The sequence below is a fragment of the Nomascus leucogenys genome, chromosome 7b (assembly GCF_006542625.1).
Source record: "Nomascus leucogenys isolate Asia chromosome 7b, Asia_NLE_v1, whole genome shotgun sequence".
Taxonomy (NCBI): Eukaryota; Metazoa; Chordata; class Mammalia; order Primates; family Hylobatidae; genus Nomascus; species Nomascus leucogenys.
This window is the reverse complement of record NC_044387.1, coordinates 65411445-65439062: the sequence shown is the minus strand read 5'-3', so window position 1 is coordinate 65439062 and position 27618 is coordinate 65411445. Positions and strand designations below refer to the sequence as shown.

Below are 27618 nucleotides of genomic sequence, written 5' to 3'. Positions count from 1 at the left end.
AGACACACAAGAAACAAAAGGGTGATCATGGTCTGAGCCACAAGGACGCATTCTAGGAACTGGAAGGGTAGAAACACAAAGAATTCTGGTGCTTCGTGGGCTGTTGTGAACATGAGCTAGAGGGCTCTTTTCATGGTGACATTTCGTCTAACTTAAAACTTCTAAGGAGCAATCTGAGCAGAAGAACACCTTCTGAATGAATAAACACTTTGTAACACGTTTTATTCTTTTAGAAATAATAATGTCTTGCAGAGAGATAGCTTTTCCTTTCAACGAGTCAAAGAGATGCATTTATCCAGGAAGAAAGGGGACTTAGACGAACACCTTTTGCTTTTCTAAAAAAAAAAAAAAAAAGATTGGCAGATTTTAAATTTGTGCTCAAATTAACAGATCAAAATACTCCTGGTAGGGTTAACTAGAAGCAAAATGGCGAGGTCAACAAATTTTTGGGGTACCTGCAATCACCTTCGTTCATGTCCCTCCCCCTCCACATGCTTCTTCCCTTCAATTTGGGCACCCAGTGTTCCTAACTGCTCTTCTACATTCTTTACTTATTCTTACTTACTTGAAAGGATGGGATTTAAGGGACTTACAACCTAGAACAAATTTATCAATGTAACATCTTCATGGCTGCCTAATGAAACTGACCCTTAACATTGGCATATATTTTGGAAGAAAATTTTAAAATTAGAACGTAGAAAATGACAAAAGATGAGAATATTTTGAAGTAGTTTGGCTACATATTATTTAAAAACTGGTGTTTACATAATCAGTCTGTATGTTTAGAAAAAAGTTTTAAATTCTAAAATAAAAAAGAATTTTAAAATAGCACATGTACATCAAGTCATAAGATAAAGTTTAATCATTTTATCACGTTAAAAGACACAAAACACAGCCAATCTAACCAAATTTCAGGCATGCATTTACATAAATATATTAAATTAAGAAAAGAAATTGTACACTTAAACATCCTTTTCACCTAGAAATCATTAAATCCACAGATCAACAATAAAACCAATTCTCTGCATTTACCACTTCAAGATACAATTGTTCTATTTTAAAGATAACACAAATAAACTTGTTAGAATTTATATGCATTATACATATATTATATTTTACATAGATAGTGTGTATACATATGTAGTGTTTGTACAGATAGATAAACATATATACATGGGTGTGTGCACACGTACAGATACACACAGATGTACTTTAGGCCATCTGTACTGTTACTGCTGAATTCTAAAGTTGAGCTGAACTGGTGCCGTTGGATGTGATTATTGTCTTTTGCTTCAAACATGCTCATGATGCCCATTGGGCCCACAATCCCCCCTAGTAAATGTCCTTGTCTTTTCTACAGCACATAATCATGGTAGGAACTTTAATAAATATTTGTTGAATTAATAAATGGATAGATGATTGAATAATAGAAGATTGATTAAAGAGAAATGCATATTATAATAACTTGGTTAAATAAATCAAATAAATTCAAATTCAGAGAAATTACCTGAGCCAATGACTATGCATGTAACTTTTCAGACATTTATAGAAATCTCACCTAGTACATATGTTAGCCTTGCTCCCTTAAACTTGTACCTGCCTTTACTACCTGTTCAAATACCCTTCTCCCTTTTATTAACAGAAATCTAAGCATGGGTTGGTTCTGGTGTCTCCTGTGAGTAAGGTTCTGGACAAACTGCCCTAATTTTCACAACCTAAAGGGAAATGAACCATTAGAGAAACCAAAACATGTTAGAAGAATGATAAAAATAACCATTCCTTAATACTGGACAAAATAAATCACAGATAAAACCAAAAAAGACACAGAATTCTCATTTAAGTATTGTTTTATGTTTGTTCGTTGTGATTCAACAATTTTTTTCACTTTAATTAGTTGGGTTACTTTTGAATAAATAGTTTAGTTTACTGTAGCATGTCCTGGGGAATCAAGTTCTAAAAATTTCATAGTACCTCGGTTACCATTTATCTTATTACTATGTGGTTCTTGGTGAAATGCATGTCCAAACATATGCTGTGAATATAATGAGATAAGGGAAATATCTGATCTCTCATAAGGTAGTCAACTTGGTTTCTTCATAACAGTATTAGGAAAGGGACTGTATTGTACATGAAATCTTAATTTATTCTAGAAAAATCATGTCTCAGATTTTAAGAATATAAGGTAAAGAAACATAGGTTTTGGGCATACTATCCCAAACCTGATCATAACTTTTTCATGTGAATGGAAACTATCAATTAGTTATTTTTTTTAGTGAAAAGGAAAATATACAAGAATTAGTTTGTAACTGCAAAGACAAAGCTTATTTCATAGTTAGCCATTATGAATTTCCCATTACTGTTAATGTTCAGTTCTTTTTATATTATGTACTGAAATGTTTTCTTTTTGACTTAGAAGATTATAGTCAATTGAGATAACTCATCAAACATTTATATTAAGTTACATATATATGTATATATATATACACATGTATTTTGGATTTAAGTAATACATAATCTATATATGCAAAAAGAAAACCCCAAGAAATCCTAAATGAAAGATGATGGCTGACTTTATGACGTATGTGAGAAGTAACCTTAGATTTAATGTTGGGCTGATACCATTTTTTTAATGTTACTGTTTAGTCTGGATCAAAAAAGAATAACAGGTTTTAAGCACAAGGCTTTCTGTTGATACAAGGAATCCAATTATTTATTTTTTTTATTTTGTCAATGGCCTTATATATGACTTATACAAATTATATGGGAATCAAGGTAAATGACAGGTATACCTTAGGTTCACATTTAATGAGGAATTTAAGAAAAGTCCTAATCTCATAAGTGAACAAACCTTTCCATAGCAGCTAGGAAAACCCCACTATGACTGAGAAGAAAACAGCTCTACAATGCTCCCTCACAATCCCATGAATATATACTACTCTCCTAAAAACTTATTTTAAGGTGATGTCCAGAACTTATTCAGAGAAGACAGTTAAGAGAAAGAAGGATTGAAGTTGGCTAGGATTAGTGTTTGGCAGGTTCCATGGTTTTATATATATGTATTAAGATATATATAAAGATATATGTAACCAAATATATATAACCATATATATAAATATATATATGACCAATTTATGTTTGTGTGACAAAAAGAGGATAAGATAGCAAATATATATTTATTTTTAGGTATTGTAAAGATAAACTTTCTGATGGTATTGCCAGCATTCACAGTAATAGTTTACTTCCTGGGAGTAGTTTAAAAATATGTACATTTTCTGCCATGGGACTTTGGTCTGAGTCCTCTGCAACTTCAAATCTCATCCCAGGGGTGGGGAAATTAAGATTTATAAAGTCTCCATTGAGGAACTGCTTCTTATTTTTTCCTTACAGATTTGGAATAATTTTCTTAAAATTATTCCATAGAGAAGGTTGTTCCTTGGCTAGGAAATAGCTACTAACTTTCCCTGCTGTTAGCTAACCCCAGTGTTATTCTCCATGTCTTTCCTGTATCTATGCTAGAGCAGCTGAATTGGAGCCTCTGGACTGGTAGTGATTTCTGCTCTTCCTTATTTCTTTCAGTGGTTATAATAGATCAGCCTAGTATGTCATTTGTTTATTATCCACTATTATTTGTTATATAGAATTTGAGAAAATGTGGAACCAAGAGGGCTATTTTTCAGAAAAACAAAAGATCATAACCAGCAAAATCAATAGCAATCTAGCCCAGAACACCTTCAACATGGGTGTATTGAGAACATGTCTATTTAGGCAAAACAAATAGAAAATGTAGGAGAGGGAAGTGGTTAAAAGGAAAAAGAATATATGTATGTATGTATGTGTGTGTGTGTGTGTGTGTGTGTGTGTATATACACATATATATACACACACATACACATATATATTAGCCGAGAGAGTGAGAGGGGGAGAGAGAGAGAGAAGGAGGGAGGGAGAGGAAGAGAACACAGACAGTATAGGTAACATTTTATAAATTAATTGGTTAATCAGTCAATTACAATTAAAACTACAACTGCCAGTGGTATACCTTAGCCTTCCTCTAAAAATTTGGGCTTGATTTCTCTTTTATATTTCAAAGCTAAGAGACTTAACGGAAAGTTAGACTAATAAAAGTTTAAATTAATGTGTATCTTGAATGCTCCTAGATGTAGCATCTAACCTCACACCTTATACCTGGTAAGCTTGTATAGTTTGTAACTCAGAGATAAAAACAATATCAAAAGCAAATGGAAGCCGGGTATGGTGGCTCACACCTGTAATCCTAGCACTTTGGGAGACCTGGGCGGCTGGATCGCTTGAAGTCTGGAGTTTGAAATCAGCCTGGCCAACATGGTGAAACCCTGTCTCTACTAAAAACACAAAAAAATTAGCTGGGTGTGGTGGTGGGCACCTGTAATCCCAGCTACTTAGGAGGCTGAGGCAGGAGAATTGCTTGAACCCGGGAGGTGGAGGTTTCAGTGAGCTGAGATTGTGCCACTGCACTGCAGCCTGGGCAACATGGCAAGGCTCCGTCTCAAAAACAAAACAAAACAAAACAAACAACAACAAAAAAACAGCAAATGGATTAAAATTGTTAGTATACTGTTTGGTAACTATTTTCAAAGAAATAAATAGGGAAGAAGTAACTGCTCTGGGGCATGCAAATGACAAAGAAAATAGTTTTCTATTTAGGTTGTGTGTATATATTGTATGTGTTGGTTTCTCTGCTCTTTATGAGATACTCATTAATCCGAGAAAACTTCTGAGTATTCTTTGTCATAAAAGAAAAAAATATATTTTTACAATAATTACATTGAAAAAAATCCAAGAAGAAAAGTTATGGATGGAAACACTTACTTTTAGCCATCACTCAATTTCTTAAATTTTTTCTCCTTTTCACTTAAAGATCTGCCAATTGGTATTCCTTTTATTACCTTAAATAACTGTCAAGAAAACAAGGTTCTATGAACCAGGACAACAGTGTGGCAGAAACAGTAGTAGAAAGGTTATTTCCAACCATTTAAAACAACTATAACGTCATTTCACATTCAACTGACAACCACAGCTTAAACTTGAGAATGGACAAGGGAATAATAATATACATTTTTCTTTTTCATTATTTCATCTTTATCTTATGCATCAGTATTCTTACGAAGGACCTTTTTTCTTCTATTTGAGATTGTGTGCTTTATGAACTGAACAGATGTTGCCTTTCATGTGATTAAACAATAATTTTTTTCCTAGCTCATACTTCTTAACCAATTCCTACCTGCCTCTCATCATGAATCATTGAAGATAATTCTCCAGTCTTGCATTTAAAAAAATCTACTTGAAAGAAAAGGTCAAAGAGATTTTTTGAATTGACCACTTAATTTAAAATATGTTGCCATCAATTAGCCAGTGCTATCTACTTTTCTCTTAAGAACAGAAAGAAATGACTCCAGTGATTTTACTTTCTTTGCTTGGCTTAATATCCGTGGATCTTGCTATCTTCTCTTGAGAAGAACTTGGTCTTTCATTCTAATGACTCACAAAAGAAAAGGCAATGACACCTGGGGCACATATGTTTTCCTAAGTCACTTGAAAATCTTTCACTTGGGAAAAAGCTGTATAAAAAATCTGGGCCTGGTCAACTTAATATAGATATTTTAAAACAGTAGAACTAATGGCAATAGAACACCTTTTATTTGGGGGAGGAGATGGAAAGTTTAAAGATGTAAGAAGAAATGCTTGATTTTTTTAGATTTTACTGAATATACAGCAGTATCCTTATTGTTTTCAGGGAAACGAGGAAGAATTGGAGAATGTGTAATAAAACTGCACGATTTGACAGATTTGGACAGCTGGCTCCCTCACAAGAAGTTCACATTTTGTTAATGTCACCCACGTTGAATAAGGGACGATTAGATGGTAAGGTCCATTTACAAAAATGGTTGTCAGGACATTTTTTTTTTTAATTGTAAAACTTTCTGTGATGGAATTCAGTAAAAGGGCTACGAAGAGAAAGCAATGGAGACAAAAGATTGCTATTAACCTACAGATGCAGGCTACTGCATGGTTCATTGCAAGATTTGTCACACTGTTGGGCCAATGAAGTGTTAGTGTGACTAGAAGGGACCACCCCTTTTCTGGGGTAAGAGGGCAATTTGGTCTCCATGCTCATTTAATCCTGAGACTTCTTTGAATAGACTGTCAATTGAATCTAAATTGTGCAAAATTATGCATGCACTTTTTAATGCAGGCTATTGTTCACTAAGCACTGAACCAAGATTTCTCAACCCATTTCCATTTGGCATGAGGTCACTTGAAACTTAAGCAATCATATATGGAAGACAAGAACAGTGTACTTAACTGATCTTTCTACATTGTGGCTTCTATATAAATGCTCACTGGGCTTTAATTGCAAATCTCTCACCTTAAAACAATAGGGAAATACTAGCTACAATATATTTTTTAAATTGAGGCTTGTATTCCTAAAGGTAAGGAGCAGGTTTAGAAAGTCAGCTGGCGCTGCATAATCTATACTGCTCTACAATTTAGATTCTAGAGGAATGGATGTTTACAGAAGGACAGCCATAGTGGGTGTGCACTTGTCATGAGTAGATGTGTTTTTTCAGTAGTGCAAAGAGGCCTTATATTTTGTTAAAATCCAAACGTGGAGAGCTGGCTTTGAAAACCATAAAGAAAAATATCTACTAGACTTTTTGCAGTTTTAAGTCAGAACATGTCATCTCTGTAAAACCCTGAACAGAACATTTACAGAAAATTTATTGATACATTAACCAAAGAGTATTTTCATTGAGTTCTGAAGGAACACGTACATTTAAAGTCATATTTGGCAAGAATTATTATGTTAAAAATTTGTACAGGTGACAGCTTACATAGCCAAGATTTTTAAAAAACAAGTGAGCTCTTCTCCAGTGAGGTTCGATTCAGTGGAAATCTGCAACATTCTAATAACATAGACTCTGACAGTCTTGCTATGGTGAAAAGCACTTTACAAATGTTTAATGCTGGAATTTTATAAGGATTGGCTGTTTTCTTGCTTTTTCATCCGTCGTTAATGATTACATGTTGGCACAAGGATACCTTGCTAGATTAGATCCACAGCACATTAAAGACTGTTTGCTTTCTCACTCCCCTTCTTTCCAATTAAGTTGGTGAAAAATGTAACTTTAGTGTTTTACAGGACAGGGTAAAGGTGTTTCATCTAGGTGATGTCTATATTATAAAAATAAAATAAAATATATAAATATGTAACACAAACCCAGTGCCTATTGTTAAATAAAATATACAATAAAAGCAGACCTTTTAGGAAGACCGATTTTAAAATATGCTATTATGATTTAATTATAAAACACTTGAAAACAATCTTGAGATTAAGATGAAATAACCAGATTTCTCAGCCAATAAAAAGGTAAGTGTGTGACATTCTGTAACTGGATACACTGACAAAAACGGAGATTACAATTTTATATCAAGTTGCTCACTTAGAAATTCATCAGGGAGTTCTGAAACATTCTCTCCTGGTATAGTACTTTAATATAAAAATATTGCCTTTTTTATTAGATCCATCAGATTGCACAGTAATGTTTCAAAACTCTATTAAAGTTGACTTTAGTGATTACAGACAGAAAATTCCTGGGAAGTCAAATAATCTCTTCTAGTGACATAAAAAATCCGCTATCAATTTACAGTGGAATTTCTGTGTAAATTACTCTACACAAGGAAGTATATATTCTTAAAAATCATCTCTTATGCAACAATGCATATAGGGGTTATGAGTATGTGTATGTGCATATGCGAACAAACATGCTGACATACACACAGAGGATCTGCACATTTCTGGAAATTATTTTTAAATTAATAAAAGAGAATGAAATCACAGGAGTGTGTAGCAGGATAACAGTCTTTTTTTTTTTTAATGACAAGATAAAAAATAAATGCCCATTGGAATGGAATATTCAAACAGTCCCAGAAACTATACAATGTAACTTGTTAGATCCAGCAAGTAAGATGTCATGTCAATGATCTGATCAAGAATACCTGCCCTGGTCACTCTGCGGATGTTTCTGTCCACTTGTTCACATTGAAGACCAAGATATCCTTTTTTACAGAGGCACTTGTTCGGTCTAACACAGACACCTCCATGACGACATGCTGGCTCACATTTTGCTGGGAGAGAAAAAGAGCAAGAACATCACACTCTCATTCTGTATGTCAGAAACAGGACTGAGCATGAGACCAACAAATATTTGCTGAATAAGGGAAGCGAGGGAAAAAAGGAGGGAGATAGTTACAAAATGATCTGAAAGATAAATACACAAGTAGGAAACAGGCTTTTACACCCATAGTTATTTGGGGGCCTGAACTCAGCAGAGAATGAGAGACATTTCTAGAGAAGCAGAGATCATGAGAAACAATTGCAACCCTTTGCAAAATGAACTCTATTTAAAATGAAGATTTTAGTCCTTTGAAATCTCTGCTCCACAGGAGCATTCTCTACAGAGGGCCTCCCAAGCTCTATGTTCCCATTCCTTCAAGGTAGGATCTCAACATGGGCGCGGCCCAGCCTGAGGGGGAGACACAGAGGCTCAAGCATCTCCAGTGCAACATAAAGGAAGAGTCAGTTTTGGATTTTGGTTGGGTGGAATATCCAGCATATAAACTCCCTTGGATTCTTCCTTCCTCTTGCTTCCAGGGGGCAGACAGCATATGCTTTGCTCTCTGATTACACTTTGAAGTCTCTTTCTGGAGTCAGTGCAATTGGCCAGCAAAGGATGTTCTGAGCAAACCTTTTCAGGGTTACCCTACAGCACAGAATTTATTCATTAAAGAATTTTTACCACTACAATATAAATGGGGAATATAAAGATATACTGCTAAAATGAGACATAAAATTGGGTATATAAATTGCAATTTTCTGATTAAATCTGGGGAATACAGTCGCTGTGGATGGAGTCAAATTCCTTCAATACATTTCCTTATGTTTTGATGAGACAGGGTCATTTTGACCTTTCAAATGCATTAGTCAAATTCCAGGGGTCTGTGGTTGACATATGGAAAAGAAAAAATAAGAAGAAAATAAACAATTTTATGTTTTAAATCTGTGGGAGATGAGTAAACAATGTGAGTACGTGAATAAAATTCCTGCTTAGGTCCAAAGCATCCCAAATAAACAGATTATTTTTATAAAATGTTTTTGGTAAATGTTATATATTCAAACTATTTAAATTGATTCGGCATAAAAATGAAAGTACCTCATGGAGTAAAACTTTATGTTAACTCAATGTATGTCTATTTTCATTTATATCACAATTTATTATTAATATCTATTAAGGTATGTATAGTGCCACCTGTATTCGAGATAATTCATTCACCCTCAGTTTAAACATACTGTCACTAGCAGGCTTCAGGTAACATAAGAGATTAGGCAAAATGCAAAGCAGGGAATATAACAGAATGGACGCTTTATGTTATATTCTGTTACTAAAAGATGCAGAGAGGCTGGGCATGGTGGCTCACACCTGTTATCCAAGCACTCTGGGAGGCCGAGGTGGCGGATCACATGAGGTTGAGAGTTCAAGACCAGCCTGGCCAACATGGTGGAAACCCATCTCCACTATAAATACAAAAATTAGCAGGGCATGGTGGTGGGCGCCTATAATCCAAGCTATTCAGGATGCTGAGGCGGGAGAATCACTTGAACCCAGGAGGTGGAGGTTGCAGTGAGCTGAGATTGCCTCACTGCCCTCCAGCCTGGGTGACAGAGAGAGACTCCACCTCAAAAAAAAAAAAAAAAAAAAAGATGCAGAAAAAGTAGATATTGTTAGGCAGCAAAGGAAGCAGAGAGATAATATATTTGCAGGAATTTGAATATCATTACATTTGAATACCGATTCTCATATTTTTGATCAACTACAAAAAGGCAGAGAAGATGGGTAAATAACATGTAAGCATTTGTTTTAAATAATGCAATTACTTAATTTCTGTTGAGTTTTAATTTTGATAACTCCTTCCTAGATACATAACCATAGTATTAATCAAACACATAATGTTATTAATGCTGAAGCAATTTAAGTTTAAAATACATCCTCTATATGTGGTTTTAAATGTTGGTTTTTTTGTTAGGCAATATAAAAATAGACAAATTATAGTTATAATTTTTTGAAAGACATCTTGAGGACAAACAAAAAGATAGCATTTATGAAAAAATAATATTAAATGTTAATTTGAGATTTTAATTTTCATTGGCAATAAGTATTTTAACATTTGAAATAGCCGAGATCAAAATCGTTTCTAAGTGATGGTATATGCTGGTTGTTAATTATGCATTTTCAACATACACATTTTAAACTCTAGGTTTCTAAATTTATCTAATTTTCTGACTTCACACCAAGTAGAACTTAAGCATCATTGCACATAATTGAGGAACTATCAAGCTAAAGGCTAGAACAACCCTGGAAGAAATCTCCTTTGCTCTCTCTGAGCAGATGCACACCTAGCTGATGGTTCACAGGGGAGTGGCAAAAAGCATGAAAAAAAATCTCGTAATATATCTCTAGATAATTGCATTTTCCGCTTTTATTTAATAACACCCACTGAAAAGCCCTGTTTTTAGTCTGCTGTGGTAGGAAAGCAGGCAGTAAAGCCAGGGAGGGCATTTACAGGGTGTCTGGAAAATGCTAGCGCTTAGAGAGGGGCTTTGCAAACACTAAGTCATTGGCTAGTGTGAAATTTCAGAACCCAGGACCAAGAGGCCCAAAGAGATGATCTAGTTGTGCTGTTTGCATTTTTTAATTTTTGAAAGGACTCAGTCATTTAAAGGTTTTGTATATTTATAATTAACTTACATAAGTGAATTGTTTACATTAAGAAAATGAACAAGATTTTACTTACAAGCTCATAAACAGATGAGCATTAATAGTATTGTAAATGGCTAAACACTTTTGAACACTATATTATTGTAGAAGAAACAATCAATGTTGAGTTCTTGAGTACCTAAGGATTGGCTCATTCCCAGTCCTTTTCAGGTGAAAACAGAAATACTAACCAATTCTGCAGAAGTCCCCCTCCCAGCCTGGACTGCAGCAGCACTTTCCCGTGGGGGTGCAGTAGCCGTTTCGACAGAGCCTGGAGCACTCTGAAGTCAGTGTCTGTGCAGGTTGAACCGTGGCTCTGCATTCCTCAGGCATTAAAGGTCTACATTAAAAGACAATAGTTGAAAGTGTATTCCATTTGAAAATCAACGGTGGAATGAAATCTAGTGATTTTGTGGCTTACAAAGCATGCCTCTTACTTTCTAGAGAGACTTTTTTTTTTATTAATTTTTTTTGCACACGAAGCAATAAACATTTTCTAAAAATACATACAAACAAAAAGATGCATATCAAACATATTAGGAAGGTTGCACATGGGAAGACGGGGAATAGAAATGGGGAGTGGGAATTAAAGAAAATAAATGAGAGAGGGACTTTGTATGGATCAATGATAATAACTCAATCCTCTATTTGACAAAGAAGAAGGAGAAGGAAGAGGAAGAAAAAGAAAGTGGGATAAAGGATCAGAAAGGACGGAAAATAGAAAAAATTAGAGTACGACTCCAGGGTAGACCTGTTTTGTTGTTGCTGGGTTGGTTGGTTGGTTTGTCTGTTGTATTTTCCATATGTTTCACCATGTTGGCCAGGCTGGTCTCGAACTCCTAGCCTCAAGTGATCAACCCGCCTCGGCCTCCCAGAGTGCTGGGACTACAGGCGTGAGCCACCACGTCCAGCCCCCACATTGCTTCTGGCCTCCGTGGTAGACCTCCCAGACAGGGTGGCCGGGCAGAGGCGCTCCTCACTTCCCAGACGGGGGGGTGGCCGGGCAGAGGGGCTCCTCACTTCCCGGAAGGGGCGGCCGGGCAGAGGAGCTCCTCACATCCCAGACAATGGGCGGCCGGGCAGAGGAGCTCCTCACTTCCCAGACGGGGCGGCTGGGCAGAGGCGCTCCTCACTTCCCAGACGATGGGGCGGGAGGGCGCCCCGGGGGGGCGGGCGAGCGCTCCCCGCGGGGGGGGGGGGGGGCCCCCGGGGGGGCGGGCAGAGGAGCTCCTCACATCCCAGACAATGGGCGGCCGGGCAGAGGAGCTCCTCACTTCCCAGACGGGGCGGCTGGGCAGAGGCGCTCCTCACTTCCCAGATGATGGGCGGCCGGGCAGAGGCGCTCCTCACTTCCCAGACGGGCGGCCGGGCAGAGGCGCTCCTCACTTCCCAGACGGGGCGGCCGGGCAGAGGCGCTCCTCACTTCAGGAGCGCCTCTGCCCGGCCGCCCCGTCTGGGAGGAAGTGAGGAGCGCCTCTGCCCGGCCGCCCCGTCTGGGAAGTGAGGAGCGCCTCTGCCCGGCCGCCCATCGTCTGAGAGTTTTTTTTTTTAAGTGACTCAGTCAGATTTACAACTTTCTAAGGATAGGAAATACATACCAGTGAGGAAACAAACTAACCAGTTTGTAACCCAACTAAACACATTAAACATTCTAAGAAACTTTATCCTGATCAAATCCCATTGATGAAACTATCTTTAATTAAATTGATATTTCACATTTGGTAAGTATGAATTTCTAACAATTGCAATATTTAAAGTAAAGATGTATACATATCTTAAAACTTTCCCCCTATATCTACAAAAATGTTTAGGAATAGTGTCTGAGATAGTTTCACTTGTTATTGACACAGTTGGCAGTAGTTCAGGGCTGAAGGCATTCATCAAAATGACTTGTAGTCTGAAAAGCTTTGGAATCTTTGTGTTTTTTTTTTAGTTTTATTTTTGTTTTAATTTTATATTTCTTTTGGGATAATATTTTTAGACTGATTTTTCTTGAAAGGTAACCATAATATATGTGTGTATACTATTGAGTCGAAGTTTAAACTCCATGCACAGAAAGATCCATATATATGTGAAGATTACATATACATATAATCTGATTTTGATCCATATATGTAATGATTATATATGTATATATAAATAATTTGATTTTGTCCTGCTATAAGGAAAAAGAATGCTAAAAGTAACAAACAGAAACATCTTATTTGCAATGTAAAAAGTCATAGATTTTAATTGTTCTACAACTGCCATCATTTATAGTGGAAACCAAGATGCCTTCAGAAGATTTTTATGGTTCTTACTGTTTTTAAAATAAGATGTCATTTGAGCTGGGTCAGGCTGGAGTCATGATCACAACTGCTCATTACCTAATCTTCAGGGAAAAAAATATGCAGTGGCACTTTCCTATCAGTCACTGTTACCTGTGCCACAGTGTGGTGAGAAGGTTCTTTTCAGTTAAGGAATGTAAACAAATGTTTTCATTGACAGTCAAATCAACAGCATTAGGATAGCCAAGCAAATGGACACCTTAAGTACAACAGAAAGAAGGTGATCATTACAGGTCAAAACCTCAAGAGGTAAATTACAGAGCTTTCTGAGATAAGCAAATAATTAAGCCCTGCAGACTCATGTTTTTTGAGATAGGTTACCTTGTTATGTCCCTATGGCAATATGAACAGTGATAATAATTTGGGTCCTGATCTCAGGCTGTTTCTACAATGACTCAAAACCATATAAAAACCATATATGTTAAAAACAAAAATATTTAAAATGTACGGTGGCTTCCCTAGCTCTTCCCCCAAAGAAAAGTCCCACTCTATGTCGAAAGTGCTGTGTTCTGCAGCTAACATGACAATTCAGAAAACTCCCTTAAATCTATTCAGCCTCTTATTTGAATCTAGGAATGGTCAATTTATGTGAAAGGCCCTTCAGGCATTCTATGCACTAAGCATATTTTTATTCAAAAAACATTAACAGTTTCCATATGTTCCTCAAAAGTGTCTTTCTGGGAGTAAGGGTGGGGTGGGATAAGGTAGAGAAAATGTTAAATGGCTATGCCAAGAAAAGTAAGGACACAATCTTTGCCTTCTTCCTGTTGTTCTTGAGTATCCCGAGTATATTCTATTTCTTTCTCATTTAAAATTCTTATTTTGTTTATGAGACAATGGTGGCATTTCTGACCACAAGAAGGGCAGTTTTTCAGTAGCCGTGAAATTCTTCTGAGTCATAGGCCACTGAGTGGCATTCAGTAAACAAATATTCTAGTTGAAATTGCAGAATTCTGTGCATCTAATTTCTATTCCTTACTCACTTGCTCACCCACTTTCTGACTCATTCAAGAAAAGAGACGCAGAAATAGTGTATGTCAAAAATCTATTACACGTTATAGGCAATGCAAAATTTGCAGGTACCTACTCTCACATACTACCCCACGAGATGGTTTATGCCTGAATAGGTGAATCCAAAGAGATGGCATCATTTAGATCATGAATATAGATGAACTTTGTTAAACAACAACTAGAAGATGTTGCCTGTTCAAGGCAAAGTATAGGAACACTGATTCATGGGCACTGGGAAAAGGAATGAGGACATGATAAATAGGAATCTGATACTGAAGGGCTATTCTTTAGGGAAGAATGTCTGACCCCTGTTTCCCTGCTGATACTACAATTTGATGCTTTGACTATTTTTCACCAAACATTCAAACATAAGAAAACTCAGATTAGGGAGAAGATTCTAAATTTTTTTTTCCCTAAGATTTGGTAAATGCTTGTTTACCTGCGGATGTAGTAATTATTTCACACCTGGGCTTGTTTACTTTAATTTATATAAGACTGTGTGGCTGTAATATACAAACGTTGTAATTCCCTCAAGTTTTATTTAAATACCAGGAGAAATTATCTTTTTTTGTTCTACACAGTTGATAAATAACATTCTGTACTTATTATATTAAATCAATCCTCTCTCTTTTAAACTGTTATTCTATCAGGGCTCCCTTAATATGAACATTTACCTAAAAGATTGCCTGTCTCTTATAGGGTTCTCTTCAGGAATAGGCTATTTATCTATTTTTTTCCCTTCTTCACTGAAGGTTTTCTGAGGGCAGAAGCTACATACTCAATCCTCTTCAAGTCCAATGATTTACTTGGGCAAGTATTGCGCTCTTCAGGGAGATAAGACATAAATAGTATAGGGTCCTGAGCCTTACATAGAGCACTGAGGATAAGACAAACATGCATACCCAAAAGTATAATGCAGTGTGATCTTTGCTATGATACAGGCACACATGAAGTATCATAGAAATACAGATGAGGAGGCAACTAGTTTAAGGGATGTTATAGAGAGATGACATTTATACCACCACGTATTTTATCTTCTTCAAGTATTCGTATTCATAGGAACTAGGAAAATCCTGTATAGTCAGTCAATAAATGTTTATTAAATTAAATTAGGTCAGGTACGGTGGCTCACACCTGTAATCCCAGCATGTTGGGAGGTTGAGGCGGGTAGATCACCTGAGGTCAGGAGTTTGAGACCAGCCCGGCCAATATGGTGAAACTCTGTCTGTACTAAAAATACAAAAATTGTGGGTGTCATCTTGGGTGCCTGTAATCCCAGCTACTCAGGAGGCTGAGACAGGAGAATCTCTTGAAGCCAGGAGGCAGAGGTTGCAGTAAGCCGAGATCATGCCATTGCACTCCAGCCTGGGCAACAAGAGTGAAACTCCATTTCAAAATAAATAAATAAAATAAATAAATTAAATTGAATTTATATAGTAGTAACCTTCTCAAATACACTCTCTGAAACATGAACTCCATGAGGACAAATATTTCCTCTCATCTCTTGTGGCTCCCCAGGACCTAGAAGAATGTGTTGCACATGGAAGATGGTTAATAAAAATCTATTGAATGAATGAAATTAATAAGAATATGGAATTTTAAAAGGGTGTTTGCGCCCCTTCTATGTTGTTGTGTAAAGATACTAGGAAAATATGGGCCATTCAGGGGAGGGATATCCTTAAAATCTAATTGCTATACTTTCATATCATAAACACGAAACATTTACTGTATTTCTCTCTATTGCCTAAATAAACTTGTCTTAAAGTTTTTTCCAAGGTACAGTTATACTCATTCTGAAAGATGCATTTTGATAATAATTATAATCATAGTAAATAAACCGAAGGCTAAGAAGTCAAGGTCAACATGAGATAAAGAGATAGGATTGTCTTCTCTTACAGATAGGAATTAAGTCAACACATTAAAATTCAATTTTCTAATATTTGGTAGCATCTGACAAAGATTTTTGGTGATTCCAATCATTCCCCTCCAATAACTCTTTGTAATGGTGACATTCTTCCTTTTACTGAAAAGAACAGGGCCCTTTTACATGAAATAAAGAGAAACGAAAAAGGAATAAACAGCACCTTTAGACTTTATTATTATTGTCATGTTGAAATAGACCATCTTACATATACTTAAGTACTACATATACACACCTAGATAGAATCTAAACAAAACTTTAGGGTATATATCTGTGACACATTAACCCATTTTCATACTTATTTTTATTGGACTGGAAAATTGAGTGCTTTAATGTACGATCTAATAAGAATCTTTTAAATTGTCTCGTTCTTCTTTTAAACAATAACTCTTTAAACTTTTGGACCTTTCACTTTACTAAATGAAGTCAGAGTAACTTTCAAAACAGAAAACTTACCCAAGAGGTTGTTTAGGCTTATAAAAAAGAATATATCTAGCTTATTTGTTGACAGCTATCCCCACAGCCCTTGAACTTAATTTAAATCAGAAAAACATATTTCCTAATCCCTTCACGCATGACAAATAATGAAACACTAAAACCCTAGTGCAAAAAACTGTCCAACATTCTTTAATGTATAAAGCACAGTTTTCAGAAATTTAAAAAATTTTCTTAGAAACCAACTTTGGCTTGCTTTGTGTAGTAGTATAAAGATTTGGATACTTTTTTGAAAAAAAGGAAGTTAAGAAGCATAAGTTATTTATAACATCCATTAGAGGTGATGACTTTCTATGAATAGCGAAGACCAACAGTGAATGTCTTTGGGTAGTGGTATTCTGAACGGTTTTCATTTCATGATATTTAATTTAGGGGATGAACAAATAAATCAGTACATGAGAAGTCCTCTGATTCTGTGTGGAGGTAGAGGATAAATCCTGTCTGAGCAGGACTACCCTTCCAAATGAGCACTGCAGAAATCTATTTTGTCTAACAAAAAGGAAAGGAGCTCATTCTGAAATTTTTGTGAGGTGTCCAGATTTTGAATTCATTTCATTGTAAAACAAGATATACAGATCAAGAGTAATACTTATGTATGAAATCCTGATGGAGGTATTAGAAGATGTAATAATTCTGTAGCCTGTCTTAGACAGCTTTATGTTTAAGGGTGGAAGGTGACATAAGAGCTGTGTTACTCCTTTACCCACAGACACATTGGGACACATGGAAAAGAGCACCCTTGCAACTCTAACATTTAAAAAACTACTTTTCTTCCATGCTTTCTTTCATTCTCATGAGTTAGGAAAAATTGGTAAGTCAAAATCCTCATTCCACAGAATGCAGAATCTCAGGCCCTAACCCCAGATCTACTGATTTTGAATCTTTAACAAAATGGCCAGGTGACTCACATGCATATTCAAGTTTGTGAGGCCTGTTTCTAAATTAGGTCCATTTCCCAGCCAGAAGGAATCAATGTGGCCATTAATTAGTGTATTCAGGCACTTCCAAGTACAGAATGCTCTGAAATCTTCCAGCTGGGTGGAGTCCTTGCCCTGAACAAGGAGGCAGTCTTCGAATGCCACAGCAGATTCTATGGTTTAATGAATTTCCTCATGCTGTAAGCAATTTGATACACAGTGATTATCCTTGACCACTCATCATTTTTAAGCCAATACTCATCACTTTTACCTAAAAAAGGGTAAGGAAGTGAAAAATTTCTTATGATGGGATAAATTTTTACTGTCTCCCATCTGTGAAGCTTTAGCAATAGGAATAAGTGCTAGTATAGTACTTGCTGTGTCATCTTTTTATTAATCATTTTAGTGCCTTTCTCGAAGGCAGTACACAAACTGTTATTTTTCTTCTTCGTAATTGTCTTTAATCTGGCTGTTCACTGAATTTTTCCTGGTCATATCGGTGCTTCTTTCTGCAGTGTCAGTTTACTTATAAGGAGCAGAATGCTGTATTCTGAAGGATTTACCGCATGTTTTGAGACTACACATAGCCATTTTGTAGGCAGCTTTAAAAACAACAATGCATTATACAAACTCAATTTCACTGAGGAATCATATAGTTATAATACAATCATATTCCAGGTAGAAGAATGGAGCCAATGGAATCTCTTCCTGTGTAACCATGTAATGTTGATCTCATTGGGACTTCATGGCAGTATTGACAGCAACACACATTTCCTAATGTATTTTTCAAGTACTATCTGAAGTACAGCAAGAAATTAAATGTTTTAAGAGTTACTGCTTTCATTTTATTTTTAAGGAATACCTTCCTTGACATTATAGCATATGTAGGCTGCAGAAATATCTGTATTGTGTATTCTTAAATAACTCTGATACTAGAATAAAGAGGAAAAAAAACCTTTGAATTTAAGGATAACTCTGAATTTATGTACCTTATAAATCATATTCTAATTTTTAATTTGTACTAAATATTTCTAAAATTTGAGTTTAGGATGGATAAAGCTAATGTTCTTATTTTTACATAGTGTCTAGAAATTTCTTTGTCCTGAAATGTGCTGAAAACAAGTGGGGCTTAGCATTGGCTGTCTTCTTTGCGACTAATATTCTCTTCATTTTGAGGATTTCTGAGATTTAAAAGTCTCTTCCTCACATGTTGAACTCACTTGCTCACTGAGAAATAGTGTTACTTGGCTTTAATACCTAGGCAGTTTGAAACTGAGTTGGCACTAAACCTTTCAAAGGAGGCAAAAGCAGTAGTAACTTAGTGAATTGAGCCACAGGTTTGACTGTCTACTCCTAATAACGTTGTCAGAAATTTCACAAATAATCCATCTAATTTTCTTCTGTGGTTAAAGATGCAACCATAATAAAAGCAAATAATGAAGCCACTTACATTTTTCAAGTTTAACTTTTTTCTCATGAGAGAGGGTCAGCTTTGTAATTCTTAAATTTAAAAGATCAGAAAGTGTATGAAGAGATTAAGTGGCTTTCACACAGCTAGTTACAGAGAATTCTGGAACTCTTTCCTGGTTCAGTGTTCTTTCCACTGAACTGGCCCTCTTACTTTAGGAAAAAAGGTAACAATGTACCCATATTTCAGGTCCTATTAATCTCACTATACAAACATCAACACCACAGCACACGAATAACTAAAAGGGCATGTGGATCTCCTGTATCAACTTTGGTTTATCGACTTAACTCAGTGAATATATTTCCATGGGAAATTCAGGACATGAAAAGTTATGTAATATCTTACAGGGAAAACCTAGGAGAAAAGATTAATGAAACTGAATAATAATGTCATGTGCTTTTAGATAAAAAGACAAGGTCCAGTTTTATCAAATTGCCTTAGGTATTTGTCGTATTGTATTTGCAATATCCTAGCTTTAGAAACTGATCAACTATAATATGAGCAGTGAATATAGAAAAATAGGCATTTCTACTGTAATTCAATGTACGTGTTCCTGAAAAATATTGTATTCCACAAAATGGCACTTAAAATAAGGGGGCTGTTATGGACTGCTTGTTTCCCTCCAAAATCACATATTGAGGCCCTAACCCCCAAAATAACAGCATTAGGAGACAGGGTCTTTGGGAAGAAGTGAGATTTAAATAAGGTCATGAAGATAGAGCCCCCATGATGCGGTTATTGCCATTATAAGAAGTGTCACCAGAGAGCTTGCTTTCTTTCTCTCTCTATCGTGTTAGGATATAGTGAGAAGGTGGCAATATGCAAACCAGAAACGGAGCCTTCACCAAGCATCCAACCATGCTGGCACCCTGCTCTTGGATTTCCTCCAGTACGATCAGAAGTCTGTTGTTTAAGCCACCTAGGTATTTTGTTATAACAACCTCAGCTGACTAAGACAAGGGCTTATGGGAAGAATTGGTTTGGGACAGACCCCTCAAGATCTGTGCAGCTTTGTAATTAAAGCAGTGGTGAAAACAAAAGCTGTTATCTTGGAAGAAAGTTTGTGCAACCAAGTGAGCAGCTCAGAAGTAGCTGGAGGTTGCTTCAGGAGAGATTACAAACACACAAAACAAAATAATGATGGAAGTGGAACTCTGAAAAGAGGATGTGCACCCTGAAGAGAGCCATGGAAGACTGTGGGATGCATCCTGAAAGAGGGAAACCCAGTACAGGCACTTACTTTTCATTGACGGCTCAGTTGAGAAGGCTTTTTCTGCCTGTGCAACAGCTAGGCTGAGGGCATGTTGCTTTCCTTATAATTCTCTTTACGTCTTGCTTGAAAAGCTACATAACTACTTTCATGTTGTGCTGATATTCTCTTTTGTATATGAGCTTATTAGTGTTAAATAAATCTGCACTGTAGCAGAACAGACTTCAATGGGAAACCAAATCATGGTGAATTTTACCTACATCAATAAGTTCTGGATCATTAATTTGGCAATTTATAATGTACAGTGTTAGGGTACAGTATTTTTGTTTCAAAGTGTTTTACCTCAAATAATATTTTTTACATTTTAATAATATATGCAATCTCCTGATTTAAAGTAAAAATAAACTCCTTAGGGGATGGGACCAACTTCCCATTCATTCTTTCCCTCTGTAGCACATAATGCAAATATAATATATTGAACACAGGAGACATACAAAAAATGCTTCTAATGAAATCAGGACTTAATGAAATCAGGAATCTTGGATTATATCTGTACTTACTCTGATATGACACAAAAATAAAAACTAAATAATTAGGGTATAATAAAAAAGCCAATGCCATTGCTTCCTAATATAAAGAAGGAAATATATTCTGTTCAGAATTTCATGTCCAAAATCAAGTTTTTAATTTAAATACTTAATTCATAAACCATAATTGATAAAAATGTTAGACACAAGTATTGCTTTAGTAACAATATAACCAGAGAAATTTTTTCTGATTTTATCTATTTTTATTGTGATGAAAATAGCCCAGGAGAATGACAAGTAATATTAACAAATAGAGTAAATAGGCTGGACACGGTGGCTCATGTCTGTAATCCCAGCACCTTGGGAGGCCAAGGCAGGCAGATCACCTGAGGCCAGGAGTTCGAGACCAGCCTGGCCAACATGGTGAAACCCCGTCTCTACAAAAAATACAAAAAATTAGCCGGGTTTGGTAGTGTGCACCTGTAATCCCAGCTACTTGGGAGGCTGAGACAGGAGAATCGCTTGAACCCAGGAGGCAGAGGTTGCAGTGAGCCGAGATCGTGCCATTGCACTCAATCTTGGGCATCAAGAACAAAACTCCGTCTCAAACACACACACACACACGCACGCACACACACCCACAGAATAAATAATAACACTTGTATTACAACATAATTCAAAAGACTTAAAGAATGCAGTATTTTTGTTTTAGAAATCATCAAAAAATAAATTCTTAGCTCCATTTCCCCACTTATAAAGCAATAGATATACCAGTGTTTTAATTTCATATCATACAAAGGTAGAAATTTAAGATTCACTAAATGCTTTAAAGGAGAAAAGATTTAAAACAAGTTTCTTTCCTATAAAAGAGCACAGGAATGTCAGTTCAAATTCTCTTTGAAGATGACTAACCTGATGAATTTCCAAATTTTGATGTTCATATATCATTCATTTGTCACAGTTGACAAAAATAAGTCATTTAAGTAACAGATTTTTTAACTCAACCAAAATGAACTAGTAACAAAATGATGCTAAGATGCAGTTTTTTTCTTTATAAGCTACGTCTTCCTCTAGAAAACATCTTTTCAAAAAATTTGCATGACTGTTTTAGACATATCTAATGCAACATTAAATCTGTCTTTATCTAAGGTACTGCAATATCTGTTGACATACTAACTTACTATAAAAGTATAAGATATTCAAAAGGACTAATATCAGACTTCTAGCATTGTCCTAGAAGAGGTACTGGTGGGCATGGCAGTGGTGGTGACCATGTTAATTGAAAAGAAAATGCTTTTAAGAATTTTTGACTCAATATATAAGTCTCACTTTGAAGAATATATTCTTCACCATTCACATTCTCCATTTTATAGCTTTTTAAATGAATGCCAGTTTGAAGTGGCAATTCAGTCAAGTTTTCATAGCAGTCTGTCCAATTACTAAAGAAGATGATACTCTAAGTATCAAAATTGATAGCTTAAGAGAGACTACTTAGTATAAAAGAGAAAATTCCTTTGAATGCTGTGGTCATATGTCACATTTCCAGGAAATAGGATATATATATATACACACACATATATATATATATCTATATACTTATACATATATATGTGTATATATATATACACACACACACACGAGAAGACTGATATATGTTCTCACCATAAATAATGATAAGTAGGTAAGGTGACAGATATGCTAGTTAACTTGACTCAGTCATTTCACAACATTTATCAAAACATCATGTTGTACACTGTAAATATATGCAATTCTTATTTGTCAATTATACCTTAAAGTTGGGGAAAAATTAAGAGTTTAGATTCATCTTTAATAGCTGTGGGAGACCAGTGAAGGATTTCAAGTAGGGGAGAAATAGAAGTAGTTTTGCATTTTATAAATACAAATCTGTCAGCATTTGGAATAAAAGCATATGATGTTTTTTAAAAATAAGACATAAACACTTTAAAATAACATGGTCACACAAAGTTTTTGTCATAAATTATTATATAATAGCACCTATTTATTTTGAAATAGGTACAGCTCTACATAACATTTCATGTGTTTCCTGTATGTTTCAGTGTGTCTGTATACATGTACATGTATGCAAATCTTACTAAAGTATGAATAAAATTTTAGTGATACTCAGGCTGCTACCATCTATTATGTATGCATGCTCATCCATTCATTAGAAGTTTCAACTTTGATCTTGCCCAATTCTTTTGTAGTATATCTCTAAAATTTCAGATGCTATATGGCAGCTTAGTAGGGATTTATTAGTTGAAAAGGTATTGTGCACCACAACAGGAAATCTAGTATACTGATAGTAAAATATAGTCAGGAAGATACATATATATTCATCTTTGGTTACTGGATGCATAGAATAATGACGATAGCAAAAATGTGGAAAATGTTTCCTTGCCTCTTATTCTTCAAATCCACCATGCTGAATGGACTTTTATAGGGCATATACTTGTTCATGACCTCTAGTGTTAAGAAATTCTGTCATGTTTGAAAACTAGTCCCTAGTGGAGCCTGTATCCCTGTTAATAGCTGAAAGGTCAATGGAGCTGCTAAACAGTTTGTATTACTGTCAGGGTGGCCATGAAAACACCACCTGCTGCAAGAGGACTTGGCAGCTGGGTCAACAGGCACTGTGGGAATTTATCAACTTAGGGGGGCCACTTGCATAAAACTTTGACTGATGAATTGGGACTAGACTGGCTTATTGGGCTAAAGCTGCTCTATTATGTGTAACTTTCTTTAGGGTGGCAGAGCTGCCTGCTGGCTCCCTGAGACATATGCAAAGGATAAACAGAACTGGTTTCCTCTTATGAAGTGATTTTTTTTGAAAAAGCACTCTTTAGCATCCAGTCTAATAAGGAGTAGGATGAAGATATTAAGAAAACAATAAACAAAGGGCAGTAAGTGGGCCATGGGGTGAAGAGGAATGAGGGGCAGTTTTTGATATTGGTCACAGAGGAGATTGGGGATACAACATGTATGTAAAGTGACCTCTCAAGCCTGGAATTTGCATTGTTAATTTATAGATTTATTAAGGGAATGGTCTGTGTGACTTGGTTGGGTAACAGATAAATGATATGTTAAAATATAGCAAGAGTGGGTACATAGTAATTAAATCAACATGATGGAGAATAATTTTCCTTTACAAATTCCTAGAGAAATAAACCCTGGAAATGTTTCAAAAAAAGTCATTTGGTTTAAGTTCATCTGAAACAAAAATTAAATAATATTTGTCAATTCTATGAAAAAATTTGTGTTCTATAAACATAAATCTTGGAAGTTACAACTTTGTCAGAATTCTTTAATTTCCACCCCTAGGAACATTTGTGTAATTCTGAAAGGATTTAGCAAAGAGCATCCAAGGTATAATTTGAAAAGTACGTATTGAGAGTTTTTTTTTTTTTTTGGAAACAGAGTCTCGCCCTGTTGCCCAGGCTGCAGTGTGCAGTGGCATGATCTTGGCTCACTGCAACCTCCACCTCCTGGATTCAAGTGATTATCCTGCTTCAGCCTCCTGAATAGCTGGGATTACAGGCCTGCACTACCATGCCCAGCTAATGTTTTGTATTTTTAGTAGATAGAGGGTTTCACCATGTTGGCCAGGCTGGTCTTGAACTCCTGACCTCAAGTGATCCTCCCATCTTGGCCTCCCAAAGTGCTGGGATTACAGGCGTGGGCCACCACGCCTGGATCTATTGAGCATTCTTAGAAGCTCCATAGATGTCTTTATTCCAATTTTGGAACTAAAGGAACCTTAAAAGTTGAGAGATCACCTGAAAATAATCCTGGAATGCCTGGAATAAACACACAAAAATTACTAAAGAATGTAATGTGTTTAAAATAGATTATTTAAACACCTTCACAGCCCTCTGTAGAATGCAGCAGGGACAGAAATGTCACCTTCTATATATTTTTTGATGGACAGAGGGGCACAGTATGGTGAAATAATCTATGCTGAGTGCTACATTAAGGAAGATTTAGAGACCAGACCAATTGACTCCCTGTCTGACCTAGATAGACTTGCTCCCAATCTTGACTAGTTTTAAATGGCACTACTAAGTGAAAGTAAAGTTATTGCCAAGATTTTGTGCTCAGTTCATCTAAATCTGTTTTCCAGAACTGCTAGCTGGAGGATCCCCCAGGCTATGGCATGCTGAATTCAGTACTAGAGACTTTTTTGGATCCTGTGGGTTGGCTGAGCCAACTGGGTGACTGGTGTTGATTTGACCCTAACTCTGCTCTGCCATAAGCTGTGACTGTTCAATCCCTGAAGGTATTCCAGGAGCGTGTACAATGTTCTAACATGTAGGCAAACTTAATTCCTTTTCTGTTTCCTAGGAAGTTGCTTTGTTTTTGAGACAAAGTCTTGCTCTGTCACCCAGGCTGGAGTGCAATGGCGTAATCTTGGCTCACTGCAACCTCCTCCTCCTGGGTTCAAGTGATTCTCCTGCCTCAGCCTACCAAGTAGCTGGGATTACAGGCACCCGCCACCATGCCCAGCTAATTTTTTGTAGTTTTACTAGAGACAGAGTTTTTACCAGGTTGACCAGGCTAGTCTCAAACTCCTGACCTCAGGTGATCCACCCACCTCGGCCTCCCAAAGTGCTGGGATTACAGGTATGAGCCACCACGCCTGGCCTGGAAGTTTTTTTGTTTTTTTTTTCCTTAAATAACTCCTGAGTTCTAGGCATTTTCTATTTTCTTTTCGTGCTAAACAATGGCATTTAATTTTTACAAGAGAATATCTCACCATCTTTTTCTGAGATTGCTCACACTGTAATTGATTTGAACTTATGTAAATGATTATGTAACTTAACAGCTTTAGATCAAATTGTCCTTAAAGACTGAGGTGGTAATACTAGAACTTTATCTGTTTTTGCCAAAATGATTTAAGAGATACTGCATATATAGTTTCTGTGTTTTCTAAACTCCCTCATTGTGTGTATGTGTGTGTTTTTGTGTGTGTCTGTGTGTGTGCACATGTAGGGAAAAATACGCAAAACATAAATCCTATGGTAAGAATGTAACTTCTATGACATATAATACAGAAAATAAAAATTTCATAGTTTGCTGCTTTTCTCTTCTTGGGCCACAAATCAACTGATGTTTAAAAGTTATTCTGAAAACATTATTCTAGCAAACCTGGGGGTTTTGGTATGAGAATACAATTAACCTAAGAGTTTAATTTGTGTTTGATTTTTGGTATAACAAAACGTGTCTATATATTGTTTTTTTAGCGATAAGATTCTTTTTTAAAATTCCACCTCAAAAATTTTAGAAAAACAATTCTGCCCTAACACAGACATCCTGAACACTACTATGCTTGTAATTAGTTTGTTTCCAAAATAATCCTGTTCACATACTTAAGTGTCTGCTTATATAGAACTTCAACTCATCTAGGAAAAAATATTATGATAATAAACATTGATGGCCAAATCAAAACAGCATGAGGCTCCCAACAAATGTTTATAAAAACATTTGTTTTCTTATAGTCAGTTTAATTTTGAAATTTATGCACATGTCTGTGTACAAGGACAGTTTCTCTGGGACTCTGTTACTTCCCCCACCTTCTGAAAAGCAAACACAAATCTTAACCCGGGCCCCCCACATGACATGACACACCAGAAACAGGCACCATAATGAGAAGTCAGGCCTTCAGGTATGTCACTCTGAGACCACCCTACTAGAGGAGAACTAAGATCACAAAGCCAAGGTCCCTTATGGCAACCTTGGTAATTAGACACTAATAATAGATTGAAGGTGTAAAATGCACCTAAACTCAGCCACAGACTAAACAATCCAGATAATGAGAGAAAGGTTTTTGTGAGAAGGAGAGAGAATCCATTACAATGCTACCAGGTACTTTGCAAAAACATGTAGACTTAGACAGTGTAACGGAATAACAATGACTGTTTTGAAACTAATTGTATTATGTCTGAGTGAAATCCCTACACCTCATTATGAGTCTTTAGAATGCCGCTATTTTGTGAATTAACATTAGTTTGATTTTTATTCTTAAGGTTGCCAACTTCAGTAATCCCCTAAGTGTCTGATTTTATTTTCATTTATCTTTGCTTTTCTTATGGAGGTCATTAATTTCACACTTGCGGAAAAAAAAATCGCTATAGTATATAGATGGATATTTATCTTACTGTGAAAGAAAATGTATACTGTTAAATAGAGAAGGGATGTTATCAACCTGTGATATGTGATATGTGATACTGCCCAGAGATTGTTTGAACTGATTCTTCTTTTTGTTTGAGCCAATGTCAACCTACATTTCCCTCAGAAAAGCGTTTTGTCATATAGAAAAAGGACAAAATCTCAGAAAAACATATACAATTTACAATTTACAAAGAATATTTTAAAATGCCCTTAGTAAACTTTTCAGATTATTAGAATTAATTCTTTTGAAAAAGACTTGAATTGAAATTTGAAAATGGAGTCATGAAAATAGTATAGAAGAAATCCGAAATTTGCAGCATGGTGTGGCTAAAGAGTAACAAGTCCCAGTGCTCAACAACAGTCGTGTCTGTGAGAGTCCTTAGATTTTGGTATGATTAGCTGTTTCTAAATTTATGACTAATGTATTTTCGACAACATATAATTTTATCAGCTTCTGATAGCTCAGGTTTGATCCGTGAAATTAACAACTGACTAGTGATGATTCAAGATGACTGAAGTACATATGTATAAATGTTGTGATGGGTGAGTGGGAAGGACTGGGGCGAGATAAACATATTCTTTAAAGGATTAAAACATTCAAATCTTTCTTTTGCTGAAGCAAATAACAAAACCCTACTGAAGTTTTTATTTGTCTAGTCACCACAGTCTTCATGAGCACTGCAAGCTTTCAGATAGTTTCCAA

General features: G+C 36.0%; 1 protein-coding gene across 1 annotated transcript in view; it reads right to left on the bottom strand.

The window, feature by feature from the left end:
* Window positions 1–7886: 7886 nt before the first annotated feature.
* Window positions 7887–27618, bottom strand: part of HHIP (hedgehog interacting protein) — a 93054-nt gene continuing 73322 nt past the window's right edge. Inside the window, exons 12-13 of the mRNA XM_003257762.3 lie at window positions 11045–11193; window positions 7887–8166 (exon numbers count right to left, since the gene is read on the bottom strand). Of these exons, the coding sequence (XP_003257810.1) occupies window positions 7973–8166; window positions 11045–11193 (343 nt within the window). The 3' untranslated portion in view covers window positions 7887–7972. The remainder of the gene's footprint in view (window positions 8167–11044; window positions 11194–27618) is intronic.